The sequence below is a fragment of the Salmo salar genome, chromosome 05, assembly GCF_965601325.2.
Source record: "Salmo salar chromosome 05, fSalSal1, whole genome shotgun sequence".
NCBI classification, from domain to species: Eukaryota; Metazoa; Chordata; class Actinopteri; order Salmoniformes; family Salmonidae; genus Salmo; species Salmo salar.
Window position 1 is genome coordinate 64,039,705 of NC_138295.1, and position 16,210 is coordinate 64,055,914.

At 43.2% G+C, this 16,210-nt stretch overlaps 1 protein-coding gene across 3 annotated transcripts in view; it reads right to left on the minus strand.

Moving 5' to 3' along the window:
* The window catches only part of ddc (dopa decarboxylase), a 31,726-nt gene that overhangs the window by 7,007 nt on the left and 8,509 nt on the right, over positions 1 to 16,210 (minus strand). For all 3 annotated transcript variants that reach the window (XM_014201049.3, XM_045718534.2, XM_014201050.3), the window contains exons 5-10: positions 10,001 to 10,135; positions 7,070 to 7,219; positions 3,883 to 3,949; positions 3,616 to 3,710; positions 2,473 to 2,540; positions 252 to 328 (exon numbers count right to left, since the gene is read on the minus strand). In XM_014201049.3, the coding sequence (XP_014056524.1) occupies positions 252 to 328; positions 2,473 to 2,540; positions 3,616 to 3,710; positions 3,883 to 3,949; positions 7,070 to 7,219; positions 10,001 to 10,135 (592 nt within the window). The remainder of the gene's footprint in view (positions 1 to 251; positions 329 to 2,472; positions 2,541 to 3,615; positions 3,711 to 3,882; positions 3,950 to 7,069; positions 7,220 to 10,000; positions 10,136 to 16,210) is intronic.

Sequence of the window (16,210 nt, forward strand, 5' to 3'; positions counted from 1 at the left end):
GGTTTATTAGCAAGCCTAAAGCCAGCAGGATTGTGAGGTGAGTAAGCCGACAGACCCTTGATGTGATGTACTGGGCTCTCACACTAACACCATTCACATCACATTACATTACAGGGACTCCAGGCATCATCTGCACTTGATCAAATTAAACCACTATACTGTAAATAGGCTGATGAGACGATTGCTAGATTTACCACATTTAAACCTAATAGATTGGGAATAACACGAAAAAGTGATGTCAAAATATCTACCTGACTCTTGATGATCATGTTTCAGGTATAGAGGATCCATCTTGAAGGCCCCAATGAGATCAGATCTTTTCCTCACCCTATGGACAGACACTGAAACACTGTTACCCTCTGAGAGCTCCCACAGAAAACAGAAGGGTAGGCTAAAGGACAAGGCTTTTTAAAGAAGAGCACAGAAAACAGAAGGGTAGGCTAAAGGGCAAGGCTTTTTAAAGAAGAGCACAGAAAACAGAAGGGTAGGCTAAAGGGCAAGGCTTTTTAAAGAAGAGCACAGAAAACAGAAGGGTAGGCTAAAGGGCAAGGCTTTTTAAAGAAGAGCACAGAAAACAGAAGGGTAGGATAAAGGGCAAGGCTTTTTAAAGAAGAGCACAGAAAACAGAAGGGTAGGCTAAAGGGCAAGGCTTTTTAAAGAAGAGCACAGAAAACAGAAGGGTAGGCTAAAGGGCAAGGCTTTTTAAAGAAGAGCACAGAGAACAGAAGGGTAGGCTAAAGGGCAAGGCTTTTTAAAGAAGAGCACAGAAAACAGAAGGGTAGGCTAAAGGGCAAGGCTTTTTAAAGAAGAGCACAGAAAACAGAAGGGTAGGCTAAAGGGCAAGGCTTTTTAAAGAAGAGCACAGAAAACAGAAGGGTAGGCTAAAGGGCAAGGCTTTTTAAAGAAGAGCACAGAGAACAGAAGGGTAGGCTAAAGGGCAAGGCTTTTTAAAGAAGAGCACAGAAAACAGAAGGGTAGGCTAAAGGGCAAGGCTTTTTAAAGAAGAGCACAGAGAACAGAAGGGTAGGCTAAAGGGCAAGGCTTTTTAAAGAAGAGCACAGAGAACAGAAGGGTAGGCTAAAGGGCAAGGCTTTTTAAAGAAGAGCACAGAGAACAGAAGGGTAGGCTAAAGGGCAAGGCTTTTTAAAGAAGAGCACAGAAAACAGAAGGGTAGGCTAAAGGGCAAGGCTTTTTAAAGAAGAGCACAGAGAACAGAAGGGTAGGCTAAAGGGCAAGGCTTTTTAAAGAAGAGCACAGAAAACAGAAGGGTAGGCTAAAGGGCAAGGCTTTTTAAAGAAGAGCACAGAGAACAGAAGGGTAGGCTAAAGGGCAAGGCTTTTTAAAGAAGAGCACAGAAAACAGAAGGGTAGGCTAAAGGGCAAGGCTTTTTAAAGAAAAGCACAGAGAACAGCTCCCCCACATACAGATGCTGTTCAGTGCTACATTAAGTCTTACAAAAGACACACAGTATTGAAGTAAATTATAATCTCTATTTTATTGACGTATATTCTCTTTTTGTTAACTTATATTGAACAATAAAGTTGTATTGTATTGTAAAGTGACAATGGTCTAAGGGGACACCCTACAGGGGGTGACACTGCGCTCTAGATTTTTCTCTGAGAATGAGTTGAAAGAATTCTGTTTTCACAATCAGTTGAGCATGAAATAAGGAAGTAAGATTATAAGTGAGACCAGGGTCTCTCAGTAACACATTCACCTGCCATTGTTACAAACTGTTATAAACCAATAATACCATACTACCATTCATAAACTGAGATGCTACAAGTAATTTTAACTTTGTTCCAGTTATTAAAATACACTATAGCGTCATAAAAAAAGAAGCAGACAGCTATTTCTGAGCAGACTACATAAGTCTCTCCTTGCATAATTCATTTCCTTTGTTAACTGATTTTGTCATGGCAACTCACCGGGGATGGAAGAGGGCATTGAGCGTTCTATCAACAAGAAATGTTGTTTGTGGGGTGATGAGAGAGAGGGCAGATGGGATGCCTATTCCCACCCACTCTGTTTAAAGAATGCTTTAGGTGTCTAGATAGTACTTCTGGAGGTGACTTTGTTATGACGGCCCATTGTAGAGTAGTGTAGTCAATTAAGCAACAGTGTAACTAAGGATGGGGAGAAAAGTACAACCTTAGATTTTAGGTTATAGACGCGTATACAGTTGCACAGTGTCGTGCTGAGCTCACAAGGCAGTTTAGATTTGAATCAATATTAAAAACCATGTTGAAGCCGCTCCCCTCTCCCCATTGAACAGAAAATAAACTAAAGGGTCCTACAAAATGTAAAAAATATATATTATACAAATAAAGATTTTACTTAAGGAAACTACGTTTTTATTTAAATGACCAGCAGGGAATTTTACAGACTGTCCCCCTGGTCAGATAAAACAACCTGTTCAATAATAAAACAATGTTTCTACAAAGGCTGACTGTCAATCACTTGATAACTTACCACATTGTAGAGCAGTCAAAGTTGACTAACAGCCATTTGTGTGGGTTGAAATTGAAAGAGTCTGCAAACTGAAAGGGATAAAAGAGTCAGCCATTCAAATCAGCTGATTTCAACCCAAATGTGTAGGTCACCCTCTTAATACACAAGCAATTTTTCCCATTTAATTGTAGGAAAACAGTAGTCTTATAATATATTTGACTTGTCAAAGCCCCTTGCTGCCATCACTAGGTTTGCACTGACTGCAGCTGGCCTACCACCACAACAGATAATAATATTTCACTAGGATGGCTCCAATTATATGGCGCACGCAGCATATCTAACACCCAGGCAACCTTTATTTGAAATGCTAAATAGAGCATCTTGCACAATAACTCTATTGTCACCACCTTGGTTCCTCAAAGATAGAAATCTCCAGTCTCATCTATTTGCTCTCTATCGTTGCTTTTCTAATATCCTTCACCATCTGCCTTCACAGACGCAATAAAAGCAGGCAGCAATAGGAGACAATATCAATCAGAGGGGCTTGTGCCCAGTTGTTACCATGCTGACAGATGCAGGAGACTGCCTATCACTCATATCCTAGCAACCAGCCTCAGCTGCAGAGGGAGCCGGTGTGCCTGACTGCCTGTCATTCAGGTGTGTGTGTGTGTGTGTGTGTGTGTGTGTGTCCGCCTCCTCTACTACATCCTTTCCTTGCCCCCCCCCCCCCACCCCCTCTCTCCAACATTGTTTGAACTTGTGTCGCTAATAAACAGTGATATTTCTTGGACGAGGAGAGCAGCAGGGTTTTATCTAAAGGTCTGATGATGCCTGAGGAAATGACTTTAGCCTTATCTGTGCTCTCAGTGTGGCTCTCCACTCGGCTTCGCTCGGCTGGAGAGACGCACGCTGTTCAAAAGGCCAACGGATGCTTTTCTCATTTCCTACCGATTTTTGGGCATATTACTCATTCTAGCACGCTTCCCTCTTGACAGTCAAATTAAGTTATTATCAAATACAAATTATAATGGGTGTAAATACAAGTATGTTCACTGACAATTTAACTGGAAGCTGGAAGTGTGTGTGTGTGTGTGTGTGTGTGTGTGTGTGTGTGTGGTGTGTGTGTGTGTGTGTGTGTGTGTGTATTTGTGGCTGGTTTCTAACCTCAATGCCATTCAACAGGGGTCTGAATTCAGGACAGATAAAGGAGCTCCCAGCATATGCAGCATCAATGTGCATCCAGATTTTCTCTGCATTACCTGAGACAAAAATACAAATGTGTAGAACCAGTAGTACAGAAACATACAGAGCTGGTCCTGAGACATGACTGTACAGTAGATTCCTACGTCTTTATCAGTCTATAACCATGTGTCGGTGCTAATAGACAGCCTTTAGGAGTATGTTAATCATGCTTTTGAGAATCATACTTACATATGGGCCCAAGTTCAGTAATGTGATCAAATGCACATGAGGGAGTGGTCCCAAGAGTAGCACAGAACTAAATGAAAGAACAAAAATCAATGACTCATAAAGTAACATCTTCATGACAACAATGAGTGAGGTGTACTGTATTATGATGGTCTAACAAAGGGCTCTACCATAACTGAAAATATAATGCCATAATACTTGAACGATATGGTAATCATACATGTCATTTCCTCCTCTAAAGACAGCCATAGAAAGAGATTTGTCCATTCAGATAAAGACTGTGATTAGGACATCTTTGTCCGTTGGGAGACAAACTAGCCCAGTATAGTAATCATTTACAGATACTGATCTCCTGGCATTTATCATGGGTTAACAAGATCCAGTTTCATTTGATTTGGCAGTGGAGGCGATTAAAATTAAAATTTCATGCCATTTAGGCCTCAGGGCATGGTACACACAAACAGCAGTGGACCGGGAGAGGAAGATGGGAGAAAGATGTAATTCATCGTTCAACTGTTGTCACTGTGAGTCTATGTGTGGGTTCTAGGGCTAGACTGTCGTTTCACTACGCATGTTCTTTCTGGAAATATACAGTACTTTACATTATATTCATAAGAGTGTGTTTGTGGACTGTATTGGACTATTGGTTATTTCTGATTGACTATTGTCTGGACAGTTGATTGTGGCATATTCTTTATAATAAGGGGAAAATGAATGTTTCCATTCTAAGTGGCAATCTGCCGCCTCAAAGCTTGTCCATGTATATGGACGTGTGTTCTGTTGTTACGTAGAAGGGGATGAGTGTGTTCTGTTCTTACATACAGTGCCTTGCAAAAGTATTCACCCCCTTGGCATTTTTCCTATTTTGTAGCATTACAACCTGTAATTTAAATAGATTTTTATTTGGATTTCATGTAATGAACATACACATAATAGTCCAAATTGGTGAAGTGAAATGAAAAATTACTTGTTTCCAAAAATTCCAAAAAATAAAATAAGATCTGGTGCAACCAATTACCTTCAGAAGTCACATAATTAGTTAAATAAAGTCCACCTGTGTGCAATCTAAGTGTCACATGATCTGTCACGTGATCTCAGCATATATACACTTGTTCTGAAAGGCCCCAGGAAGGGGCACCACCAAGCAAGTGGCACTATGAAGACCAAGAAGCTCTCCAAACAGGTCAGGGACAAAGTTGTGGAGAAGTACAGATCAGGGTTGGGTTACAAAAAAATATCAGAAACTTTGAACATCCCACAGATCACCATTAAATCCATTATTAAAAAATGGATAGAATATGGCACCACAACAAACCTGCCAAGAGAGGGCCAAAACTCACAGACCAGGCAAGGAGGGCATTAATCAAAGAGGCAATAAAGAGACCAAAGATAACAATGAAGGAGCCTGCAAAGCTCCACAGCGGAGAACGGAGTATCTGTCCATAGGACCACTTTAAGCTGTACACTCCACAGAGCTGGGCTTTATGGAAGAGTGGCCAAAAAAAGGCATTGCTTAAAGAAAAAAATAAGCAAACATCTGGAAGACGGTACTCTGGTCAGATGAAACTACAATTGAGCTTTTTGGCCATCAAGGAAAACGCTGTGTCTGGCGCAAACCCAACTCCTCTCATCACCCTGAGAACACCATCCCCACAGTGAAGCATGGTGGTGGCAGCATCATGCTGTGGGGATGTTTTTCATCGGCAGGGACTGGGAAACTGGTCAGAATTGAAGGAATGATGGATGGCGCTAAATACAGGGAAATTCTTAAGGGAAACAATTCTTGAGGGAAACCTATTTCAGTCTTCCAGAGATTTGAGACTGGGACAGAGGTTCACCTTCTAGCAGGACAATGACCCTAAGCATACTGCTAAAGCAACACTCGAGTGGTTTAGGGGGAAACATTTAAATGGCTTGGAATGGCCCAGACCTCAATCCAGTATAGAATCTGTGGTATGACTTAAATATTGCTGTACACCAGCGGAACGCATCCAGTTTGAAGGAGCTGGAGCAGTTTTGTCTTGAAGAATGGGCAAAAATCCAAGTGGCTAGATGTGCCAAGCTTATAGAGACATATCCCAAGAGACTTGCAGCTGTAATTGCTGCAAACGGTGAATTGGATATACATGGTTTCCAGATACTCCCGTAAAGCCCAGCTCATTGGCTATCTAGCTAGCTTTGTTTGACCCCGATTGGTGCTTATTTGACAAAGTCATTCAAGTGATGGCCGCCCGTGTTATCGGCGTGCCATGAAGGCGTCGCTCTCTGACCAAATATGGTGTCCTATAAGATATACTACACCCCTAATTAAATAGTGAAGTCTTGTTACCTTCTAGGATCTCTGAGGAATAGATACGAATGTGATTTGACTTGTTGAAACAACGTTAAGGGTGAGATTTTCACAGATTCCTCTCTTTGCAAATTGAAGGAGTGGAAATACAAAATCAATCGTGCATGCTATATGGACCTTTTTAGGATATGAAAAAGGATTTTCTCTAACAAAACGACACCTCATGTTATCTCTGGGACCCTTTGGATGATAAATCAGAACAAGATTTCAGAATGTATGTATATACTGTACTCTATACCATCTACTGCATCTTGCCTATGCCGTTCGGCCATCACTCATCCATATATTTTTATGTACATATTCTTATTCATTCCTTCACACTTGTGTGTTTAAGGTAGTTGTGAAATTGTTAGATTACTTGTTAGATATTACCCCATGGTCGGAACTAGAAGCACAAGCATTTCACTACACTCGTATTAACATCTGCTAACCATGTGTATGTGACAAATACAATTTGATTGATTTGAATGTAAGCACACATTTCACCTTCAGAGGTGAATTTATCAAACCTGTCACGATGAAAAAAGTGTTTTGTTGTTAGGAACTCTCCTCAAAAAATAGCATGGCATTTTTTTCGCAGTAATAGCTACTGTAAATTGGACAGTGCAGTTATATTAACAAGAATTTCAGCTTTCAGCTGATATAAGACACTTATATGTACCGGCATTTGTTGTTTCTCTAAAATCTGCGATCTTAACATAACACGCTGCATGATTTACAACTGTCCCGTTGACGGAACGCCGATCCTTATAAGGCAACAAAATAGGAAAAATGCCAAGGGGGTGAATACTTTCGCAAGCCACTGTACTGTAGAAGGGGATGAATGTGTTCTGTTCTTACGTAGAAGGGGATAAGTCCTGCAGCCTTGTCTTCCTGTATCATTCTCCGGAGGGTCTCTCCCTGGACAGCATACTTGTCTGACTGCTCCGTCGGAATCTTCTTCATCCTCACTCCGGCAATCATACCTGCTCGTTCCACCGAGCAATGAGCCTGTTCAAAGAGAGTAGAGTAGAGTTAACACAGGTGACTTCAAGATAGCCAACTATGTCACAACCCCAAAAGAGTAGGTGATATACATGTAGATCACTTCAAAAAAATGTAACAACGTCAGACCAAAGAGAGTAGAGCTCCCAAGATAGCCAACAACATCACAGCCCAAAGAGAGATAATGATTTTGGTGACTTAAAGACAGCCAACATCGTCACGGCAACCAGACTTAAGCCAGATCATGATAATAGGTTATTTTACAGCATTCTAAGTTATCATTCTATCTCAGCATATAGTACTGTACATTTGGCCAAAGATGAAATAATGTTTGCAGTCTGTCCATCAAGTAAGACGTTAAAGAACCAGTTGCACTGTGTAACGTCACGGCTATTTTCCTCTTCCCCTTAAAGGCCAGTGTTGTCCTAGGGGCAGAGCCATAATCTAATCCCATCCTGCTCAGGTCAACAGAGCAGAGATAGCATGACTGTGCTGCCTGACAAACAGACCCATATCACAAGAAAGGCTTACCAAGGAAAACTTCCAAAATGACTAATTCAAGGCAGAAAGGAGTTGGAGAAAGCTACAAAAAAAGCAGAGATGTATTTATTTTAGCTCACTTTAATCCATTGTACAGGATGCAAAAATGGTGATGTCTCCCTCAGAGTGACCTGACCATTGCACTTACCTCCTATTTATAGCCTAGTGGCCCATTGAAACAAAACAATATAGGGGTCTCCTGAGTGGGGCAGCAGTCTAAGGCACCGGTGGGGCTTTACTTGGCTCATCGCGCTTTAGTGACTCCTTGTGGCAGGCCAGGTGCCTGCGGGCTGACCCCGGTCACCAGTTGAACGGTGTTTCTTCTGACACATTGGTGTGGCTGGCTTCCAGGTTAAGCTGGCGGGTGTTAAGGAGCGTGGTTAGGCGGGTCATGTTTCAGAGGACGCATGACTCCACCTTCGCCTCTCGCGAGCTCATTGGGGAGTTGCAGCGATGAGACAAGATCAAAAATTGGGGAGAAAAAGGGGGTAAAAAATATATATACAAAAAATGAATAATAATAATAATAAACACAACAATATAAAACAAATATGATGATAATATATTTCACGGTAATTGGAAAATTATAGCACCAAATACTAATAATAATGTGCATTTGAGCATGTACAGTATATGATATTTGTAGTGCTACAATTAATGAAGCTTTGATTAATGAGACATTATTTATCTTATCATTAGTATTATTTTGTACTAGAATTTGCCATTTACCTTGAAACATATTATCATTATTATTTGAAATTGTTGAGTCTCAACGGGCCACTAGGCTATACATAAGTGCTATGGTCAGGTCACTGAAGACGTCATCTTCCGGGCTCTGGCTGGGCCACTCAAGGACATTCAGAAACTTGTCACGAAGCCACTCCTCCGTTGTCTTGGCTGTATGCTTAAGGTTGTTGTCCTGTTGGAAGGTGAACCTTCGCCCCAGTCTCAGGTCCTGAGCGCTTTGGAGCAGGTTTTCATCAAGGATCTCTCTGTACTTTGCTCTGTTCATCTTTCCCTCAATCCAGACTAGTCTCCCAATCCCTGCCATTGAAAAACATTCCCACAGCATGATGCTGCCACCACCATGCTTCACTGTAGGGATGGTATTGGCCAGGTGATGAGCAGTGCCTGGTTTCCTCCAAACATGATGCTTAGCATTCAGGCCAAAGTGTTCAATCTTGGTTTCATCAGACCAGAGAATCTTGTTTCTCATAGTCTGAGAGTCCTTAGGTGCCTTTTGGCAAACTCCAAGCGGGCTGTCTTGTGCCTTTTCCTGAGGAGTGGCTTCCGTCTGGCCACTCTACCATAAAGGCCTGATTGGTGGAGTGCTGCAGAGATGGTTGTCCTTCTGGAAGGTTCTCCCATCTCCACAGAGGAACTCTAGAGCTCTGTCAGAGAGACCATCGGGTTCTTGGTCACCTCCCTGACCAAGGTCCTTCTCCCCTGATTGCTCAGTTTGGCCGGGTGGCCAGCTCTAGGAAGACTCTTGGTGGTTCCAAACTTCTTACATTTAAGAATGATCGAGGCCACAGTGTTCTTGGGGAGTTTCGATGCTGCAGACATTTTTTGGTACCCTTCCCAGATCTGTGCCTTGACACAATCCTGTCTTGGAGCTCTACAGACAATTGCTCTGACATGCACTGTCAACTGTTGGACCTTATAGACAGGTGTGTGCCTTTCTAAATCATGTCCAATCAATTTAATTTACCACAGGTGAACTCCAATCAAGCTGTAGAAACCTCTCAACCTCTCAATTTAAAGTCTCATAGCAAAGGATCTGAATACTTATGTAAATAAGCTATATGTTTTTTAAATATACACATTTGCAAACAGTTTCTAAAAACCTGTTTTCGCTTTGTCATTATGGGTTATTATGTGTAGATTGATGAGGGAAAATTTTTATTTAATCAATTTTAGAACAAGGCCTTATGTAACAAAATGTGGAAAAAGTGAGGGGGTCTGAATACTTTCCTAATGCACTGTATATCATATTTTAAACAATAGATGAAGAGGAACTAATATCCCAAATTATAAAGATAAAAACCAAACATTTGTTTATTATTTTGTGAATTATTCCCTCTTTATCTACTGGTTAATAACCAATAGATATATTAGAAGTCCAAAACGCACCTGCATTACGGTGGGACTGATTGGGTTCAAGTGCTCTAAAGTGCTCATCAATTTTGTGGCCTGACCTGTTCAGGGTAGGAGTAGGATTAATAATAGTAAGAGTAGAAACCTGACCTGATCGGAGGAGTAGGCCACCAGTTTGGAGGTAATGCCAGTCTCTGGACGCTGTGGGTCACTGGCCAGGATCATTCTGACAGCCCTGGAGCGGGCAGCTAGGAGAGCCACCAGAGTCGCCTCACTGGCCGTACCCTTCAGAAAGACAGGAAAGTAAGCGGGGTGACTTTCAATGACTTCAGTCAAACCAGTAGACCTTGCAACATGTACCTCATCTGGTGTCATAGGGAGGGTCCAGAAAAACTGTCTTGGGAAGTCTGGTTAGATCAGATATCCAGTGCAAAATGTTCTATAAAACACGTACATAACATGTAAAATCTGATCCATACAAACCTGATGGTTTTCAAAGAACTCTTGTTCTTTGCTGATGCTATTCATATGCACAGCCACCTAAGCATCATCAATGACTATTGAGTCAGCTTGTTGTGCTGTTAGAATCATCCTTTGATCCTATCTGCTAGCCTGCCTGTTAACAATAATGTCCACACCTTAATGACTGAAAATAACTGATATGTCTCAGACAGCCACAAGTCATTGTACAACTATTATTTAGGAAATTGTATGCGGCACAACAAATGTTCAGATTGCAAATATCGAGCATGACTCCTGAACTATTGGAAATATCAAGTTAGATCACGTAAATCAATCCATCATGATTTTTACAATGGTGTGAAGTGGCGCTCTGGCTGTGGAGGTTTCAGAAAGGAGGCGGCCGACAAGTTGGTATGGTGTAAAACTCAGGATGAGGGTGTTTAGTCTATTAACAGGGAGTAAATAACAAAGCCGTCAAAAATATACACTACCGTTGCGCTGTCAAATAGCCTAAACCAGACCTCAATCATGCCTGCGTGGGGCTCCCGAGTGGCGCAGCGGTCTAAGGCACTGCATCTCAGTGCAAGAGGCATCACTACAGTCCCTGGTTTGAATCCAGGCTGTATCACATCCGGCTGTGATTGGGAGTCCCATAGGGGCCTTGCACAATTAGCCCAGTGTCGTCCAGGTTCGGCCGGGGTAGGCCGTCATTGTAAATAACAATTTGTTCTTAACTGACTTGCCTAGTTAAATAAAGGTTGCATACTGACCTTTACCCTGTCTGCCTGTCTAGTAGGTGAACAACAGGTATTAAATAGGATACCAATCATTAATCAACATGTTTAATAAAAAGGGCATACATGAACATAGGCTCCAAATCATCATGACCATTTTCAGGTAATGCATTTGACATTACATACTGTAATTAGCCTATACACATTTAAATAATATTGTAAAACCATGCCTAAAGCATTAAAAACCCAGGATACATATTTCTCTCCCCGATGATATTTAGCAACATTGCATTACCCAACACCACAAGATAATTGGCACTCCCGAACACAGCTTGTTTGACAGACCCCCAAAAGGAAAAAACAATTCACCTCTTCAAATTCAAGGATTAAAGTAATTGTCCAGTGAAAATCTCCCTATTAAAAGTTCAGATTCTGTTAGCTTATACCCACATTTTGTTGACTCATCCTATACTTGTATTTGTGGCCAAAGCAAGAATTGGAGAAAAAACTCCACCTCAAACTTGTATCACAAACAGACCGTTTCAAAAATGCTTGCCATTTCCTCATACAAGATGATATCATCCTCCTGAGAAGGATGAGCTGGCCAATCAAATAACATTTTATTTATCACATGCGCCAAATACAACAGCTGTAGAAATGCTTACTTGCAATCCCTTAACCAACAATTCAGTTTTATGAAAAATAAGTGTTAAGAAAGTATTTACTAAAATAAAGAAAGAAAAAATAAAATAACAGTAACGAGGCTATATACAGGTGGTACCGGTACAGAGTCAATGTGCGGGGGCACAGGTTAGTCAAGGTAATTGAGGTAATATGTACATCTAGGTAGAGGTAAAGTGACCATGCATAGATAATAAACAGAAAGTAAAAGAAGCGGAACAATGGGGGGCCGACAATGCAAATCGTCCGAGTAGCCATTTGATTAGCTGTTCAGGGGTAGAAGCTGTTAAGAAGCCTTTTGGACCTAGACTTGCCGCTCCGGTACCGCTTGCGGTAGCAGAGAGAACAGTCTATGACTAGGGTGGCTGGAGTCTTTGGCAATTTTTAGGGCCTTCCTCTGACAACGCCTGGTATAGAGATCCTGGATGGCAGGAAGCTTGGCCCCAGTGATGCACTGGGCCATACGCACTACCCTCTGTAGTGCCTTGTGGTCGGAGGCCAAGCAGTTGCCATACCAGGTGGTGATGCAACCAGTAAGGATGCTCTTGATGGTGCAGCTGTAGAACTTTTTGAGGATCTGAGGATCCATGCCAAATCTTTTCAGTCTTCTGAGGGAGAATAGGCATTGTCGTACCCTCTTCACGACTGTCATGGTGTGTTTGGACCAAAGAAACTCGTTGGTGTTGTGGACACCAAGGAACTTGAAGCTCTCAACCTGCTCCACTACATCCCTGTCGATGAGAATGGGGGTGTGCTCGGCCCTCCTTTTCCTGTAGTCCACGATCATCTCCTTTGTCTTGATCACATTGAGGGAGAGGTTGTTATCACTGCCAGGTCTCTGACCTCCTCCCTATAGGCTGTCTCATCGTTGTCGGTGATCAGGCCTACCAATGTTGTGTTGTCGGCAAACTTAATGATGGTGTTGGAGTCGTGCTTCGCCGTGCAGTCATGGGTGAACAGGGAGTACAGGAGGGGACTGAGCATGCACACCTTAGGGGCCCCGTGTTGATGATCAGCGTGGCAGATGTGTTGTTACCTAACCTTACCACCTGGGAGCGGCCCGTCAGGAAGTCCAGGATCCAGTTGCAAAGGAAGGTGTTTAGTTCCATGGTCCTTAGCACAGTGATGAGCTTTGAGGGCACTCTGTGTTGAACACTGAGCTGTAGTCAATGAATAGCATTCTCATATTGGTATTCCTTTTTTCCATGTGGGAAAGGGCAGTGTTAAGTGCAATATAAATGGTTTCATCTGTGGATCTGTTGGTGCGGTATGCAAATTGCAGTGGGTCTAGGGTTTCTGGGATAATGACCAGCCTTTCAAAGCACTTCATGGCTACAGACGTGAGTGCTACGGGTCGATAGTCATTTGGGCAGGTTACCTTGGTGTTCTTGGACACAGGGACTATGGTGGTCTGTTTGAAACATGTAGGTATTACAGACTCGGTTAGGGACAGGTTGAAAATGTCAGTGAAGACACTTGCCAGTTGGTCAGCGCATGCTCAGAGTGCATGTCCTGGTTATCCGTCTGGCCCTGCGGCCTTGTAAATGTTGACCTGTTTAAAGGTCTTACTCACATCGGCTACGCAGAGTGTGATCACATAGTCATCCGGAACAGTTGGTGCTCTCATGTATGCTTCAGTGTTGCTTTTTCCTCGAAGCGTGCATAGATGTCTTTATGCCTGTCTGGTAGGCTTGTGTCACTGGGCAGCTCGCGGCTGTGCTTCCCTTTGTAGTCCGTAATAGTTTGCCTGCCATATCCGACGAGCGTCGGAGCCGGTGTAGTAGGATTCAATCTTAGTCCTGTATTGATGCTTTGCCTGTTTGATGGTTTGTCGGAGGGCATAGTGTGATTTCCTATAAGCGTCCAGGTTAGAGCCCTCTCCTTGAAAGCGCCAGCTCTACCCTTTAGCTCAGTGCAGATGTTGCCTGTAATCCATGGATACTGGTTGGGGTATGCACGTACGGTCACTGTGGGGACGACGTCATCGATGCACTTATTGATGAAGCCAGTGACTGATGTGGTGTACTCCTCAATGCCATCGGAAGAATCCCGGAACATATTATAGTCTGTGCTAGCAAAACAGTCCTGTAGCATTGCATCTGCATCATCTGACCCCTCCGTATTGAGCGAGTCACTGGTATTTCCTGCTTTAGTTTTTGCTTGTAAGCAGGAATCAGGAGGATAGAGTTATGGTCAGATTTGCCAAATGGAGGGCGAGGGAGAGCTTTGTACTTGTCTCTGTGTGTGGAGTAAAGGTGGTCTAGAGTTTTTTTCCTGTGGTTGCACATCTAACATGCTGTTATTGACAAATAGACACAGACTGCCAGCCCCTGTCTTACTGGAGGCAGCTGTTCTATCTTGCCGATGCATGGAAAACCCAGCCAGCTGTATGTTATCCATGTCGTCGTTCAGCCACGACTCAGTGAAACATAAGATATTACAGTTTTTACAGCACTCCACTCGCATTAATATTTTAATGACCAGCATACACCCACACCCTTCTGTTGTTGGGGTACGCCCATACCCTTCCAACACCTAAAAACAGCTTTTAAACATTCTTCATTAAACATTTTTGGAAGGAAAACTATTTCACTCATATTGTAATTAATTATAGGTCACATTACATATAAATCTGGAAACACTGTACCATTACGTTGGTCAATTTGCAACAATTCCATAAAGTAGAAATAGCGAACATTAACTTATTTGGGATAGGGGGCAGTATTTTCACGGCCGGATAAAAAAAACGTACCCGATTTAATCTGGTTACTACTCCTGCCCAGAAACTAGAATATGCATATAATTAGTAGATTTGGATAGAAAACACTTTAAAGTTTCTAAAACTGTTTGAATGGTGTCTGTGAGTATAACAGAACTTATATGGCAGGCCAAAACCTGAGAAGATTCCATACAGGAAGTGCCCTGTCTGACAATTTGTTGTCCTTCTGTTGCATCTCTATCAAAAATACAGCATCTGTGCTGTAACGTGACATTTTCTAAGGCTTCCATTGGCTCTCTAAAGACGCCAGAAAGTGGAATGGGGTGTCTGCTGTCTCTGGGCAAAGAACAGCAGCAGAGTTTGTGAGTGGTCAGCCTGGGGACAGTGAGACTGAGATGCAGACAAGCCGGCTGAGGCGTGGGAGCCCGACGAGCCGGCTGAGGCGTGGGAGCCCAACGAGCCGGCTGAGGCATTGGAGCCCAACGAGCCGGCTGAGGCATTGGAGCCCGACGAGCCGTCTGAGGCGTGGGAGCCCGACGAGCCGGCTGAGGCATGGGAGCCCGACGAGCCGTCTGAGGCGTGGGAGCCCGACGAGCCGGCTGAGAGCATGATGTGAGGCCCGAAGAGCCTGCCGAGCCAACCCGAGGCAAGGAAATCTCTTGAGCCAGATAAGGTGTGGAAGACTGACCAGCCAACTGAGGCAACCCCGGTTCCTTTTGCAGCGGCACCCGGACCCGATGTCACCAACCAAAACAACAACAAAAAACTCCCTGATGCTTCCAATATTGGTGTCAGCATTCTGTGAGGACAGACGTTGAGAGACGAGAAGCAAGTACAGAGAGTGAACATTTAATAAATAACTGACATAAAACAAACAAGGAACAGTGTCTGGACAGGGGAAACATAACGACAATTATGCTGGATCAAACTGAGGAGCAGACCGATATAAGAGGGGCAATCAACAAAGTAATGGAGTCCAGGTGAGTCCAAAGAAGCGCCGATGTGCGTAACGATGGTGACAAGTGTGCATAATGATGGGCAGCCTGGTGCCCTCGGGCGCCAGGGAGGGGGAGCGGGAGCAGGCGTGACAGTAGCTGTCCATTTACCACCACACACCAATGCTGGCACTACGACCGCACTCAACAAGCTGATTTTTATGCAGGAAAACTGAAATTCATCTTACCTAATTTCTACCAGCATGTCACCTGTGCAATTAGAGGTGAAAAAAACTCTAGATCACCTTTGCTCCACACACAGAGACGCATACAACGCTTTCCCTCACCCTCCATTTGGCAAGTCTGACCATGATTTTATTCTCCTGATTCCTGCTTACAAGCAAAAACTCAAACAGGAAATACCAGTGAAACGCTCAATATGGAAGTGGATCGATGAAGCAGATGCTATGCTACAGGACTGTTGTGCTAGCACAGACTGGAATAGGTTTACCACATCAATCACCGGCATCATTAATAAGTGCATTGACAAAAACATTTTCCCACAGTGACCGTACATATCCCAATCAGAAGCCATTGATTACAAGCAACATCTGCACTGAGATAGAGGCTAGAGCTGCCGCTTTCAAGGAGCGGGACACTAACCCGGACGCTTATAAGAAATGCAGCTACGCCCTCCGAAGAACCATCAACAGGCAAAGTGTTAATACAGGACTAAGATCGAATCTGAAGCTCGTCAGATGTGTCAGGGCTTGCAAACTATCACAGATTACAAAGGGTAGCCTATCAGACAAGCTAAATGCCTTCTATG